Source organism: Protopterus annectens, chromosome 9.part0, assembly GCF_019279795.1.
Source record: "Protopterus annectens isolate FY-2018-M chromosome 9.part0, PAN1.0, whole genome shotgun sequence".
NCBI classification, from domain to species: domain Eukaryota; kingdom Metazoa; phylum Chordata; order Ceratodontiformes; family Protopteridae; genus Protopterus; species Protopterus annectens.
In genome coordinates this window covers 435,102,392-435,118,918 of record NC_056743.1, presented here as the reverse complement: position 1 = coordinate 435,118,918, position 16,527 = coordinate 435,102,392, and the positions used below count along the sequence as shown (strand labels likewise).

Here is a 16,527-nt window from a genome sequence, read left to right as displayed (position 1 = left end):
TCCATTTCTCAAATGGAGGAGGGCTCACACAGGTGTTAAATGTTGAGGGCTTAAAACATTAACCATGTGTAACAAAAGAAAGACACAATGTATTAAACTGTATGTTAACAAGGAAACCAGTGCATTGGGCTGTATTTTGGTAACTTCAGGTGTGCATACTTTTTAGGACCATCAGTTTTTCTGATGTATGGAAAAGGAGACTTTACTTGGATACACATCAAGATCTACACTATTAGGATAAAAGACAGAAACAAAGGGTCTATATCATATTATCAAAAAGGCACTACAGTGAATGCCTCTTCATCGACATGAAAAGAGTGAACCTCGAATTACACGAATGGCTAAATCAGTGATTTTGTTTTCCCTAGGGAAATAAATTGCTTGGCCATCAGAGTAAATTTGCCCCTTTCCCCACTGTACTGTGATCTCGGAGTTGGCATATTTAGTTAGGGAGGGTGTGGGGTGCGAAGCCCCTCACTTTGAGTTATTTTTAGTGATATGTCGTTTCTGGCCGCATCAGTGATTTTTTTCCCTAGGAAAAAAATCACTGATTCGGCCGTTTGCGCAATTCGCAGTTCGGTTGTTTTCATGTTGGCAAAGAGGCATTCGCTGCAATGCCTCTTCGGTAATTTAATACAGACCCAAAACAAATACTAGTTAACGGGCAACGATTCAGTGCTTGTAAGGCTGTTGAGCCAGCAAAATACATATGTTTTCTCACTTTTTATTAAAGATTTAGAGAGAGAGATGCTTTAGATATTAAAAAAGGTAAAAGAGACAGAGAAAAGCTACAGGTAGTTCAGGTACATGTGTTTTCTTTAAGATTAATCTGAATGGGGCGAAGTTAATTTTTCTTCTTAAAGAGCTGCTACTTAAACACAGGTACCTAGGTTGTAACAAGTTTAAAATACAAGTATTAGTAATGTGGGCTGTTTAGAGAACATTCTTCTGAACAACAGAGGCATGTAACAGGGGGAAAAAATTAAAAACAGTAAAACTGGGAAATAGCAAGCCTCCAGTTTAATAAGGCATGTGCCACAGTCATCCATTTTGCAAAGGACGGAATTATAAGATTGTTTTATTCTTGACAAAACTTACAGTTGTAGCAGCAAACAATCAGATTATTGATGAAACTTACAGCTGTAGCAGCAAACAATCAGCTTTGTTAGGAATGAATTCTTAAACCTAAATTACGACTACACTGGTTTGTAACTGAACCTATGATTCCACTCTCCATCTTGCAGAAAACTTACACAATAGAGTTCTTTCTCAACTACATTCCACAGGATGTTATCTTTCAGCTGGACATCTTGAAAGTCATCCCAATATCACCAATATTTTTTCGCAAGCAAATAAACAGCTTATTAGTCGTATGTTAGAATTAATTTGAACACACTGAGCTTCTTATAAGAAATCCTATTTCCCCTATGTAAAAGAAACACATAATTAGTCCATTCAAAGAAAAATAATAACAATGAATCCCTTCATATTTTAGAGTTTACTTATAAATTACAGTCATGTGGGCCTGCGTGCAGTCTGAATATTTTCAACGTACCATGCTTAAATATAGATCATTTTTATTCGCCTCTCAGAAGATGGACCTTATCTCATTTCCCAAAAATCTAAAAGCAATAAACTTTCTGACTCCAGGTGACATTGTTGAATGTACAACAAAGTAATGCTATTATATAACACATTATATATTTACAGAAATAGGTTAGCTGAGGTATAAATTACTTTTAGGAAAAATAATATATGAGAAACTAGGACTGGGTGGTCTGATCACGCTTGAGAAAGGAGAGCAGTTAAACTGTACTTTTTGCCCCATCTCCAAACTTTATTTGCAAACAGTAAAAACACATCCATTAAAACCACCATCACACTCCTCCCCCACGGTGCGCTCTGTAATCTCCACCAATGACATACCATTTTATAACACTTTCCATTCGGTCCTTCATTCCCCTTAATCACCTGTAACTACACTTACAACAGGCAGGACAACAATATCGTAATCACTGTTTGTCTGCTTGTATGTTACTGAACCATACTACTCTACTAGTAATCATTCTTTAATTATACAGAAGTGTTACTTCTGGGCTATCGGACTTTTTGTCTCTGGTCTATGCTATCCTAAATAAAATTATGACTTTCATATCCATACTCTCCCATGTCAGTGATGGTTTGTTCCAAGATATATGCTGAAACTCACATTATATAGAATGACACTAGCAAAATATGCTAGCAGGGAAAGCAAACAGTACAGGAGTTACTTGTGAAAGAGTATATATCTATTGTTAAAATAAAGGCGGAGTCCTTGCAGAAACTTACCCTGTATAGGCACACATTAAAGTTTTGCATGCAAATATACCATTACTAACTTCAAAATTAAAAATGACAGACTTGTAAGTACAACCCTCACCTGATGTAGGCCGTTTGTAGTACTCTGGGAATAATGTTGGATCTGGGGGGATGGGACCACTTAGCTTTGATGCACCTTCAGACATCTCTGCAGTTTAAACGTCACTGTTGTACAGAAAGAAAAGTACTGCATTTAGGGTAATTCAAAAATCAATTTAAATCTCTTAGCCTTTTAAAAAATGCATTTCCATTAAACTGCCTCTGTTTTTTTTTTTTTATGTGAAGTTAATAAAGTGTTTTTCTCAAGCTTATTTCTAAGCACGTGACGTGGAGACCAGGTCCCCAGTTACCTACCACTTTATAAATATGTGCTTTCTAAAGTTTGGTGGATGACCACAACAACTGAAAAAAGGTACAATGCAGCAGCATTCAACATAATTTCACTCATAACTTCAGTGTCACTGACTCAGCACACTGTGTACTTGCTTTTAATGTCAGGAGATCAGAAAATCATGGGGTACACGCCCACAAAAGGCAAATGCATTCATAATCCATTCATGACTCTGCCATGCTGTAACTAAATGAGACATTAGACCAAGGTCCCATCTGCCTAATCCTGTGACAGTCAGAGGATGTTAAACGATTGCCATGATGTGATAATGAACACTGGAGGGGTTTCCTTGGAATCATGACCATTACTTCCTCATAATCACTTTAAGTTTTGCCCCAACCTCTACAGCAAGACTGCCATAGGTTTAGGGGGATCTAACTCATCAAAAAGTGCAATAATTAAGAAAATACAAATCCATACCCCGATTCTGATAACCTGATCAATAAATTTAATAATTTAATAAATACAGACCCATACTCCAATTCTGATAACCCGTGGCAGGCCTAACCACCTGGCAGAGTAAACCTGGTCTCTAGATGATTGTCACTGTTGAACTGACACCCTGACTTCATGTGCAAAAATGGGAAAAGGGGGGTGCAGACGGACGGCTGGATTGAGGGACTCCAATTCTGATAACCTCATCAACAAATGGAACAACTAAATATATACAGACCCATACTCTGATAACCTCATCAATAAATTGAATAACTGAATATATTTAGACCCATACTCCGATTCTGATAACCTCATTAATAGATGGAATAACTGAATATATACAGACCCATACTCTGATTCTGATAACCTCATCAATAAATTGAATAAATGAATATATACAGACCCATACCCCGATTCTGACAGCCTCATCAATAGATGGAATAACTGAATATATAGAGACCCATACTCTGATAATGATATCCTCATCAATAAATGGAATAACTGCATATATACAGACCCTTACCCTGATTCTGATAGCCTCATCAATAGATGGAATAACTGAATATATACAAACCCATAATCCGATACTGATAACCTCATCAATAAATAGAATAACAGAATACATATATAGACCTATGCTCCGATTCTGATAACCTTATCAATAAAGGGCCGTACCATGCTTCTTAGCATGACTGACCTTTCTTTTTGGTTAACTCTAGCCCGTCTGTGTAGCTATCAACTTGGAACTTTTGTTCTTATTAGGAAGCAAAAACTTCAATATCTGAAGATGTACAGTTTTGTGTGTTATTATTAAGTTAATAGGTTTTGGGGGGGGGGGGTTGCTTGTTCTGTTTGAGGGCTTTCAAAAAATCATGAAAATGCTGTAAAAAAGATCAACCTGTTGAACAGTGTATGCATATAACATAAAAGTAGAAACTAGACATTTAACAAAAAAGCAGTTATACATAAAAGGTGGTAATAACTACATAAGAAAATTATGATTTCTGTAATGTCTTTCAATTTGAATGGTCTTGCAGATCAATATAAAAAAGAAAGAGTAGTGAACTACATTAAAAATGTACAGTGCAAATAGCTATGCTACAGGACACACACCTGGAAAGAACTGAACATGTGATGTGATAAAGAAAGGTTTTCAGCATGGTTATTCAGTGGAATATCTGGGGCAAAGGAAAAGGGGAGTACTTATATTAATTGCAAGAGGAGATCCAATAGTGATAGAAGAGGAAACAAAAGATAACAATGGAAGATATACAGCAGTAAGGGGCTACTGGCAAGGGAGGAAGGTTACAATGGCATGCATTTACATTCCACCTAAAACTGCTACAATATAGCCTAAGAAAATTCTGGGAAAATAATCAGCTTTCAGCAAGGAATATTACTTTTAGGTGGGGACTGGAATTTGGTTTGCAACAGTGAAGATGTGTCTGGGGTGGCCTAGAAGGGAAAATATAACAAAGGAGGGTAGTTTTTTGAAGAAGGTTATGAAAATGTTTGGCATGGAAGATGTGAATTCAGTACTCTGAGTTCGGAATGAATTTACATATTAGTCTCCAAGATACAAAAACTGGGCTAGGCTAGACAGAATTTATATCTCACAGGAACATGTGCATTTAATTGAAGCTCTTGAAATGCACCCAATAACTATTTCAGATCATGCGCTAATAAGAAATAATAACAAATAAAAATGCAAGGTAATGAAATAACACTATCGGTTGAAAAGAGGAATTTAAGGAGTGGGTTTTGGAATTAATTCAGCAGCTACTGGAGAAGACAGAATTTCATCTGAAAATATAGCTAGTGTAGATCAGTGTGTGTGTGTGTGTGTGTGTGTGTGTGTGTGTGTGTGTGTGTGTGTGTGTGTGTGTATGTATGTGTGTACCATTTTAAGCAGTTTTCTAGGGGCTTGCACAAGTGTATAAATACTGAGCACGTGCGAGCCTGACTGCCATTTTGTACTAAGCTGTTGAGATGTAAGCATGTATGTCTGTGTAGTCTTTCAGTTAATCAGTTTGTTTATATTTTGTAAAGCTGCTATCCATCCTGATGTGTTTAATAAAGCATATAAATGAACTACACCGCCTGTTCATCATCTATACTAGAGAAGGACAAGTGACATGGTGCCAGAAGAGACATGTATAAAAGGACACGTGGCCAGAAGGAAACCCAGATTCTTCAGTTCGAGACTGAGAGGCACTCAGTTAACAATGGAGGAATATATAGGGGTGAATCATCCCTACTGCATGTATAACTAAGAACAGGTCAGAAACTGATTTCAGGTGTTAAAACTTGCTCAAATGATTTATTTGCAAAATATGAAATGAGGCATTCAGAACGCTCTAAATGAATCTCTAAGTAATAGATATATTCAATATTGCGATATTTGAACAGAAATATTTGAAATAACTACGGAAGATGTTTGAAATAAAGTCTGAATTGCATAAAATTAATAAAATAAGGGAAGCAACTACATTTTTTTGCTAAACACAACTTTTTCGCCTTAATCAAAGTTATTCAAGTTGTCTGAAGTGTATGAAGTGTTCACGTTTGTGCAGTATTACAGAACAGTTATTTCACAAAATACAAAGCATATTTCACAAAGTACAGTATTTCAGAGAGTTTCTTGTGCATTAGAATGTTATTACAAGTGCTGGTTGTGTGTGCATGTTCGTACATAATTCCAAGTGGACCTGGATTACATCGTGTTTTACTATAATCTATGGGCATTGGCAGAAGGTTTTCGCAGACCTACTCCACTTGTACTTGCCAATAATATTGCAGACAACTGGAGACTGTTTGAGCAACAGTACAATAATTTCATGCGGGCTACACTTTCTGATAAAGATGACCATACAAAGACGTATTCTGCTTAACTTAGATAGGTTTGAAGCCATAGAAAGGGAGAGTTCATTTGTGTATGCACCTGCTGCCTTTGCAGGAGAGGGGGAAAGGCACTTTACACAAGGGATCAAAACCTGGTGAAACTTTTGGAGCACATATAACTGATTTGGGAAACAAAGCTAAAACATGCAGATTTGGTGATTTAAGAGATGAGTTGATAAAAAGACAAGACTTGTGTTTGGTATTAAAGATGATGCTGTGAGAAAGATTTTGCTTCGTGACAGTGATTTAACTTTGACTAAGGCTATTGAGATTTGTCAGATATATGAGCTTAAAGAAAAGCACACAAATATGCTTACAAATGAAAGATGCATGCTTCAAGTAACTTCTAAAAGGGTTCCGGCGTGTAGCTCACAAGACAGTTCCCTGCGAGCTACATCGCCGAACCCAAATGGCTGCAGCAGCACTTTGCAGTAGAGCAGTACAGCTGAAAAGCATAGCCGCTGCAGCTGTACACTGTGTACAGAAATGTTTTAAATTGTGGCTATCCTTACAGACAGCTGCCTGGCTGTATTCTAGCAGAGACAGCCGCATTAGATGTGTAACACATTTCTTATTCTTATTCAAGGAATGCATTTATTTTATTAAATGCATTTCTTGAATGAGAATAAGGAATGTGTTACACATCTAGAGCATATGCCCTTACCCATATCATATCCAACTGTAGTAATTGTGGATGAAGTCATGAGCCTGAAAGAAAAAAATGTTTAGCTTTTGGTCAGCAATGTCACAAATACAATAAGTGGAATCATTTTAAAAGGTTTTGTAAATCAAAGGGCACACATTCTTTTATTAAAAGGGAACATTCAAAGAAACAAGTCGACCATTTAGAATGCTGTGACTTACGGTCACATACTTTTTATGCTGATGGTTTGTCAGGGCTTCATGAAACAGTCAATGCAGTAGATTTATGGGCAAAGAATGAAGTATTTTGTACTGTTTGGATTAATGGGTCTCTCACTCAGCTCAAAGTTGACACAGGTTCAAAGTGCAATGTTATGTCTGCAGAAAAAAGAAGTTATGTCTTACCATAACATTCCATCTGTGTTGTTGATCTTCGTTCATTCATTATTAATGGGTTATTGGTTCGGTCCTCGGAACAGAGCCAGCCAATATCAAGCTCACGTCAGCCAAAAACTCTCGAGCCAAGGTCTTACCCAGAATGCTCTGCTCCCTGTTACCTCAGATTGAGTTTGCAAGTTGATAGATAAAAGTAGAGGCTATCTTTGGCCATAACAGACCTACAATAAAGTAGTATATGAGATCAACCAGGAACCTCCGGATGGTGGACGGAGGGTGGGAAGTAATGAATGAACAAAGATAAACAACACAGATGGAACGTTATGGTAAGACATAACTTCTTTATCTGATGTTGTTAATCTTATTTCATTCCTTACTGATGGGACAGAGTCCCCAACTACCTGTATCCCTGGGTGGCCCCAATGGAAGGACATTCCTGAGCACCATGGAGCCAAAAGCTCTACCTCTGGAGGCCAAGTCCAATTTGTAATGATTAATAAAAGTATGAGGTTTGGCCCACGTTGCAGCTGAGCAAATATCATTGAGGGAAGCCTTACCATGGAAAGCTGCTTAAGTTGCCATAGATCTTGTAGAATGTGCTTTCACTCTGTGAGGCAAGGTGAGATTGTTTTTGTTGTAGATAAAGGTAATGCAATTTCTCAACCATGAAGCCAATGTAACTTTCGAGACAGAATGACCTAGTTTTGGTCCAGAAAAGGCCAGAAAACGTTGGTCTGATTTACGGGTAGATTTTGTTCTGTCCAGATAAAAACGTAATTGTCTATGAACATCCAAGGAGTGCAGCCAATACTCTCCCTTGTTAGAATGGTTAGGAAAGAAAACTGGGAGATCAAAAGATTGGTTGATAGATCGCTCTGACACCACTTTTGGTAAAAAGGAAGAATTAGTTCTCAGTGATACCCTATGCTTATGGAAGATAAGATAGGGAGGTTTAATGCATAAGGCTTGAAGTTCTGACAGGTGTCTGGCTGATGTGATTGCAATCAGAAAAAAGTTTTCCAAGAGAGATATTTCACATCACATGTACTTGCAGGTTCAAAGGGGGCAGCTGTTATAGCTTGCAGAACCAATGCCAAATCCCAAGGTTGTACCAGTTCTCTAACGGGAAGTTTTAGGTGGATAACCCCCTTTAAGAAAGTTTTACAGAGTCTATGTGACATAAGTGAAGAATCCTGAAAACCAATGTGGAAATTTGAAATGGCAGCTAAATGCACATGAATAGTAGAGGCAGACACCCCAGAGTGGAAAAGATGCGATAAGTAATCCAAAACCACCGCAACTGGGGCTGACAAGGGGTCTAATTGTTTATTCGCTGCCCATAGAGAAAAACGTTTCCATTTATTAAGATATATAAGTCTGGTGGACGATTTATGAGATGCAATAAGAATATTGCGCACAGTGGACGAGAGGTTTTCCTGTCTGGCAATCACTGGAAGTGGGGAAACCAAGCTGTCAGTTTCAGGGTTGTTAGATTGGGGTGAGTCAGACCCTGCAGATGGGAGATCAACGTTGGGGATGGATTGAGGATCCACGGTTGATTTAGCAGGTGAGGCCAGAGGAAGGGAAACCAGACTTGTTGAGGCCAATATGGAGCAATGAGGATCACTTTGCTTTTCAAATGCCGTGCTTTCTTCAGAAATTGGGAGATGAGGGGAAGAGGAGGATAAGCATAAAGTAGACCCGAGAGCCAAGCGTGAACTTGAGTGTCTCTCGATGATTGTCCCAGAGGGGGGATCAGGGCAAAATAGTTGCTGCACTTGTAGTTAGCTGGGGAGGAAAATAGGTCGCAGCAAGGCTGGCCCCAGTGGTTGAAGATTCTTGCCGCTATCATAGGACTGAGGGACTACTCATGAGGTTGCAGAACGCACCTGGTCAATTTGTCCGCTATCACGTTGGGGCTCCTGGGAATGTGCGTTGCAATTAGAAAGCAGTTGGAAGCTATTACAGATTGCCATATTCTCAAGGCCTCCCGGCATAACGTGCAAGACCTGGTGCCCCCTTGTTTGTTGATGTACCAGACCACTAACATGTTGTCTGATTGGATCGCAATAGTCCCTGACGGAAGGATGGAATGAAATGTTTGCAACGCTAGTAGCACCGCCGTCAGTTCCAGGACACTGATATGCAAAACGCCCTCTGTCTCTGACCAGGTGCCTTGCACCGAGTTTCCCTGACATAGCCCCCATCACTCCATAAGGGAGGTGTCCGTGGTCACCATGGTTATCGGTTGATGGGGGCTGAAGGGGAGAGACCATTGTTGGGGATTTCGAGACATCCACCAGAGTAAATCCTGCTTGCATCTCTGAGTTACACTTATCTGAAAAGACAAGGAATGTTGTAGAGGGTACCACTGAGTGAGAAGTAACCACTGAAGGAGCCTCATGTGGAACCTGGCTATAGGAACAATGGTGATCGAGGCTGCCATTGACCCCAAGAGTTGGAGTATAGATCGAGTGGGAGATTTGTGGTGACAGAGCAGTGGCTGAACCTGTTGCCTTAGTCTTTGAAGCCTGTGGTCCGGAAGAGATGTTGTGTAATTTCTCGTGTCCAACGGGTCTATATTAGATCAGCGAACGCTTAAAAAAGCAAACGCTGATTGATCGACCTTATGTAAGCAGAAAAAAAAAATTTGCTGATCCAAAACACATACACACAACACAAGCACACCAAACAAACAGAAATCCACACACATACACCTAAAATCTGACACCCTAACCCTACACTAAACTATGCACACACCACTAACTATCCACTTACCTTAACCCAAACCCTAACCCTAAGGTCCGTCACTATCGCACACTCACCTCACCCGCTCCCTAACCCTAACTCACCTAAATCCGCCCTAACCCTCAGGTCCACACAATCGCACACATACCTAACCTGAGCCCTAACCCTAACTCACCTAACCCACCCTAACATTCACATCCACACAATCGCACACTTACCTGAATCTGACCCGTAACTTTCCACCACAGCACTGAAAATACCGAAGCAACAGAAACGGACAACTGAATTCTTTCCCTAGGAAAAAATTTGAGTTTCTGTTGCTTCGATATTTTTAACTTTCACTAAAATAAGGTCAATCAATCAGCGTTCGCTTGTTTAAGCATTTGCTGATCTAATATAGACCCTGTCCAACAGTACCGCAATGAATTACAAAGACTGAGCTGGGGTCGTGTTGGATTTCTCCCAGTTTAAAGTGATTCCTAGGTTTTGTGCTGTGAGGAGAGTGTAGTGCAGAGCTTCTTCCAGTAGATGCTTGGTGGGGGCGGTGAGGAGCCAGTCGTCTAGATATGGAAATGCCTGAAATCCTTGAAGTCACAAGTGAGCAATACCCACTGCCATACATTTGGTGAGCACTCTGGGGGCTGTAGAGAGACCGAAGGGCAGAGCACGAAATTGGTAGTGACTGGCTCCTATGCGGAAACGGAGGTATCATCTTGAGAGTTTTTCCATTTTTATGTGGTAATACACATCTTGAAGATCTACACAGCACATCCAATCATTTTCTTCCAGAAGAGGAAGGATAGACTGAACCATGACCATCAGAAATGTCTCTGTTTTTACAAATTTGTTCAGTGTGCTGAGATCCAGAATTGGTCTCCAGTCCCCTGTCTTTTTTGGCACTAAAAAGAACTTTGAGTAAAATCCGGATCCTATCTGGTCTGGGGGGACCGTCTGGGTGACGTTTTTTGTAGCAGCTTTTGGATTTCGTATGCTGCTTCCCTTTGACTGGGTGGAACATCGGATAATACTCTGGATGAGATTGGACAAAGATGGAAGGGAATGCGATAGCCTCTGGATATTATCCGTTGTACCCACCAAGAGTCGGTGGTTATATTTTGCCAGGCAGCAGGGTACAAGGAAAAATGACCCCTGACCGCTTCCAGAGGTGAGCAGTCTGGCAACGCTTCAGGAGCGCTGATAGGGTTGGCCAGAGAAGGAATCTCTGGAGCCCTGGTTTCGCGGACCTCCTCTGCCCCGAAAGGGGCGTCTTCCATTGGAGTTTCCCCCTCTGCATCTAGGGGAGAACTCGGCATGTGCGTCCTGGAAAGAGCCCTGTGATTTTCTGTGCCACATCTTCCCGCTCCTCTGACTTCTGGAGTAGAATCGTTGAGGAGTGGAGTGTCTGACACCGATTGCAGACAGGGTCTTGCCATCTTGTACGCTCGACAGTGTATCTTCCTCTTTAGGGCCAAACAAAGAAGCGGCCTTGATGGGGGCGTTCATGAAGAAAGCCCTAAAGGAGTCCGTGAAGTTGCAAAGGTGCAGCCAGGCATGTCTGTTGACTGTACCCGCACTTGCCACTCTAGCTGCTCCTTCTGCTGCGTGAGAAATAAGATGCATGAAAGAGTTGGAAATGGACTCTAGGGTGGCTGTCTGAGAAGCCACATTGTCACGGACCTAGTCAGAAACAGCTCTTGCTAAGGTGTCGGAGAGTTGGTTGATAAGATCCCTCTGAAGCCTGGTAAAGTGTGCCAAATAGTTCAAAGACCTTACGGTGAAGGTCAATGAAGCAAAACACACGCTTCCCTAGTCTGCCTATCGCCCGGGACTCCTTGTTGGGCGGATGGACAGTTTGACTCTCTTCTGCCAAATCCTTCTTAGTAGCAGCTGCCCCCACATAAGCATCTACTGGAAGACCTCATGACCAATGTGAATGCTCAGCTGTGGACGATAATATTTTATCCGGTATCCTTGGTATCGCTTCCAGGGTGTCAGGAGCCTTCCATGTGAGCTGGACAATGAGCTGGATGAGCTCATCGGCCGGTGGGGTGACCCAGGAGGTAGGGGTCCGAGCATGAAAAGCCTGCAGGAATACGGATTCCTCAGAGGAGGGATTAGAGGACTTCCAGTCACCCCTCTGTCAAAGGATCTCAAGGAAGTCACCAAAGGACACCTCATCAGAGGGTGACCACGGGGACCCTTCCCCATCATCAAAATCTGTATCTTCAGTCAACGACTCCTCAGTGGAGTCCATGTGCTTCCTCTTGCACATCGTTTTGTGGGATACTTCCTCAGTGGGAGGTTCTGGGGAAGACTGCAAAGAGGGGGTTTCCTCAGGAGAAGAAACCTGAGGCTTCTGTGCCCGGTGTCCGGTGGTTGTGACTTGTGACAGCTGCAGCACAGAGGAGAGGGGAGAGGACTCCAACATGTGGGGTTTCCCAGCGGAGGCAAGCACCCTCTCCATGGCCTGGAAGGCCAGTCCACCCAAGGAGGGATTGGGGCCCGGAACAAAGCATGACAACCTCGGAACCGAGGTCACACCCTGCACAGACGAGCCGACCCCCAGACCAGGAGTCTCAAGAGGACTGTGAACTGTGAGAGAGAGAGGATTCCTGGAGGGTGCCATAGAAAAAAATTGTCGTGGAACCAGGAATGCCTTCCCCCACAGCCACTGGTCTGAGAACAGCCCGATGCCCAGTGCACTGAGGACCACAAGGACGACTCTGGTTCCAAAGTGAGATCCACTAATGGAGTTGGAGGAAGGGAAGTTGCTGTCGGAGTAATAGGCTTCGAAACTTGGGTAGACGTCGATGTAGGAGTGCACGTTGGAGTTTGAGGAGATATACGTTCACCTGAAGGAGGGAATGTGGACTTTGAAGGCTGAGAGAGACATCTGGCCACAAGCAACTGGTCAACAAGCCGCAACACATCTTGCTCAGAGAGGCTCCTGGATGACCTCATAGAAAGAGCTGATGGCGATTCTGGCCTTTCTAGAAAAGGACTATATTGATTACCAGCGAATGGATCCAAGGAAGGAGAATACTTGGTCTTTGCTAATTCGTGAGGTGCAGTGCCTGGAACCAAAGACGTCTGCACCGAACAAAACAGTGTGGAAGTAGTCTGCGCTGATGTCAGCACCATAGAAATTTAAGGTGTCTGCACTGTAAATGCAAAGGTCTGCCTTGATGGATACAGTGCCGTCGAGGAAAGTGTCTGCACCGGTAATAAGGACTGTGCCGAGAAGGACTGCACCAAAGAAATTGGTGCCGAAAATGTCTGCACCATGGAGGACAGAAATGTCATACTCCTTGCCGAACGGGATTGTACCTGCATTAAGGGCTGCGACAGAACTGCTGGAGCCATAGTTGTCTGCACCGGGACCTCCGGTGCCGGTGTCAATAAGGAAGACATGGCTGGAGCCAGAATCATTTGAAGTGGTGCCGAGCCTGGAGCTGACAGGGTCACAGGTGGTAGTGCCAAAGTAGTAATCAATTTCACCTTCTTATGAGTCAACTCCCTACGATCGCCACAGGGGGAAGAAGGGAGTGACCTCAATGATGAAGATGAAGAGGAAGAACGCCTCTTACGGGGTTTAACAGGAGGGGGTGAGCCCTCCGACCCACAAATAGCCTCAGAGAAAGGAGATTTGTGAAGAGGTTTCACTATTAATTTATTCTTCCTCTCGTTAAGAGTCCTGGTCGAAAAGTTTCTACAAATCCCACATGGGGGATCCACAGTAAGGTGGAGACATTCAGACAGTAGACACATAGTCATGGCCGTTGGAAAGCGGTAACTTACGGCCGCAATCCTTACACTGCTTAAAACCAATGCTATTTTTCTTATCTGACATTATGATGTGGAGAAGAACAATACCAAAAAGAAGAGGAAAGGCTACCCAAAACGATAAGAAGAGAAAAGGAAGGACAAACAACAATGGTAATAAAGAATTACCTCAGCGGTAAGAAAAGGATAATAAAGGGAAATAAGATTAATGGGAGAGAGTCTAAATTATATGATAGTTTCTACTAATTTTTTCCTACCCTATTTGAAAAACTTTAAAGTAAGAATGTATAAAACTTTCAAAAAATTAGACACTTAGCTGAGAGAGTGGCACGGCTGTACAGCAAAGAGGCAAATGAGATCTGAGTTAACAAGGAGCAGAGCATTCTGGGTAGGACCTTGGCTCGAGAGTTTTTGGCTGACGCGAGCTTGATACTGACCGGCTCAGTTCCGAGGATGGAACCAATAACCCAGCAGTAAGGAATGAACAAAGACTAACAACATCAGATCAATTTGTTAAAGTATGTGCTGGTGAGAAGCTTGATTTGGCAAAGTGTGCAAAGCTTGTTGCTTATAGTGGTGAAGAGATTCAAATGGAAGGCTCAGTAGTAATTTTCATGTTGCTCTGCTGGGAGAAGCTACGACTTGTTATTTTATGTAGTCAAAAGGCACGTCCAGTTATTATTAGGGCTCAGAGACAGTTTGAAAATGAGACTGCTTTCATTTAATAAGGAAGTCCATCATGTTAGTTTAAAAGACCACTGCTCAAATTTCCCCCAGTATATTTTCTCTACCTATGCTTATCTTTTCGAAGATAAACTAGGCAAGCTTCCAGTTGTGTACTCCATGAAGTTAGACCCAGCTGTCAGTCCAGCCTGGAAAGTTCTAGTAGCTATGCAGAACAGTCAAAGCCGAGTTAGACAAAATGGTGCAGCAAGGTGTAATTTGTCCAGTCGATAAACCAACTGAATGGGTATCTTCCATGGTGGTTGCTCATAAGAAAAGCTCAGGTGATGATAGAACATGTACTGATCCACGAGATTTCAACAAGGCACTAAAAAGACAACATCATCCAATGCATACAGTCGAAGAAGTTGCAGCTCTGATACTAAATGCCACTGTTTTTCTGTTTTAGATGCAAAGAGTTCATTTTGGCAAATTCTGCTTGACAACAAATCCTTGCTGCTCACTATGTTTAGTACTCCATTTGGCAGGTATAGATTTTTGAGAATACCATTTGGAATAAATTCTGCCACTGAAGTCTTTCAACGTGCAATGTAGCAAATTTTTTCTGCGTACCCCTATGCTATTATAGTATATGATATTCTAATAGGAGGTAATGGTGAAGCTGAGCATGACAGAAACCTCTAGAAAGTTCTGCAAAGGGCTTGTCACATGAATTTTAAGCTGAATCCTTAGAAATGCAAGTTCAGACTATGAGAAGTCACTTATGCTGGTCATTTGTTTACCAGTTCAAGCTTACGACTAGACCCTTCCAAGCAAACAGCTATTCTTGGGATACCAGCTCCAGACGATGTTCAAGCCGTTCAACACTTTCTTGGCATGGTTTACTACCTAGGCAAGTTCATTCCAGACTTAAGCCAACTAGTAGCACTGCTCAGAGTGCTAACATGTTAAGCTGTATCCTGGTCAAGGTTGGAACACCAGCAAAGAGCATTTGATGTCCAGGAACAGAAAACTGCCAGTCCACCAATTTTCAGATACTAGGATGTTCACAAACCAGTTATGATTTGTGATGCTTTAAAATTTGGTCTTGGTGCAGTCATTCTTCATGAGAGTCAACTTGTTGCCTATGTGTCCATATCTCTACCCTAAACTGAAATGCAGCATGTTCAGATAGAGAAAAAATCCTTGGCAAGTGTGTTTGCATGTTCGAAGTTCCATGATTTCATTTATGGTAGGCCTATCCAGATAGAAACAGACCACCAACCTCTAGTTACTATTTTGAGAAAGCCTATGCGTTCAGCTCCAGAAAGATTGCAATGTATGATGTTGAGATTGCAGAAGTACAATTTCAATCTTATCTTGCTAATACATTATCCAGATAACCCAGAAATACCACTGAAGAGCATACGGAACTTGATTTTGAAGTCATGGAAGTGAGTAATTTTTCTGCCACACATCTCAATGAGCTTAGAAATCATACAGCCTCATATCCTGCTTTATAGAAACTCAACCACTTTATCAATTAAGGATAGCAGTCAAAGCAATCTAGTTTTCCTCAAGAAATGCAGCCTTATTTTTCATACAGAGATAAGATTTTGTCCGACAATGTTATTGTTATGAAAGAACGAAAGTCATTCTTCCAAAATCTTTGCAACAAGAGTATATTGCTATCTTGCATCGTGGCCACCCAGGAACCGATTCTACAAAAATGATGGTGAGAGGACTAGTGTTTTGGCCTGCTATGTCACAAGACATAGACAGAGTACTTTCATCTTATTCCATACATAATACTTCAAAACCACATCAACAGAAGGAACCACTTCAGCTAAACCAGATTCCTGAACTACCTAGGTTGACAGTAGCCACTGATATTTCCCAAGTGGAATGGTCAACATTACTTTGTGTTAGTAGACTCTTATTCAAATTAGTTCAAGATTGACCTACTTCCTAATTTATCATCTGGTACTGCCATTACTACGATGAAGCGTCATTTTGCAGTCCATGGTAGTCTGCACAAAGTTATTTCTGATAATAGTACACAGTACTGAGTATCCGCAGTCAAATGGTTTGGCAGAACGTGCAGTTCAAAGTGCAAAACAGTTACCTGAGATGTCGAAACAAGACAATACTGAAGTTTTTCTGAATCTCTTGAATCTCAGAAATGTTCCTTGTGATAAACATCTTGGTTC

The 16,527-nt window shown here is 41.5% G+C and overlaps 1 protein-coding gene across 2 annotated transcripts in view; it reads right to left on the bottom strand.

Moving 5' to 3' along the window:
* The window catches only part of ENKD1 (enkurin domain containing 1), a 774,007-nt gene that overhangs the window by 587,551 nt on the left and 169,929 nt on the right, over positions 1–16,527 (bottom strand). For both annotated transcript variants that reach the window (XM_044082974.1, XM_044082975.1), the window contains exon 2: positions 2,420–2,523. In XM_044082974.1, the coding sequence (XP_043938909.1) occupies positions 2,420–2,504 (85 nt within the window). In that variant the 5' untranslated portion in view covers positions 2,505–2,523. The remainder of the gene's footprint in view (positions 1–2,419; positions 2,524–16,527) is intronic.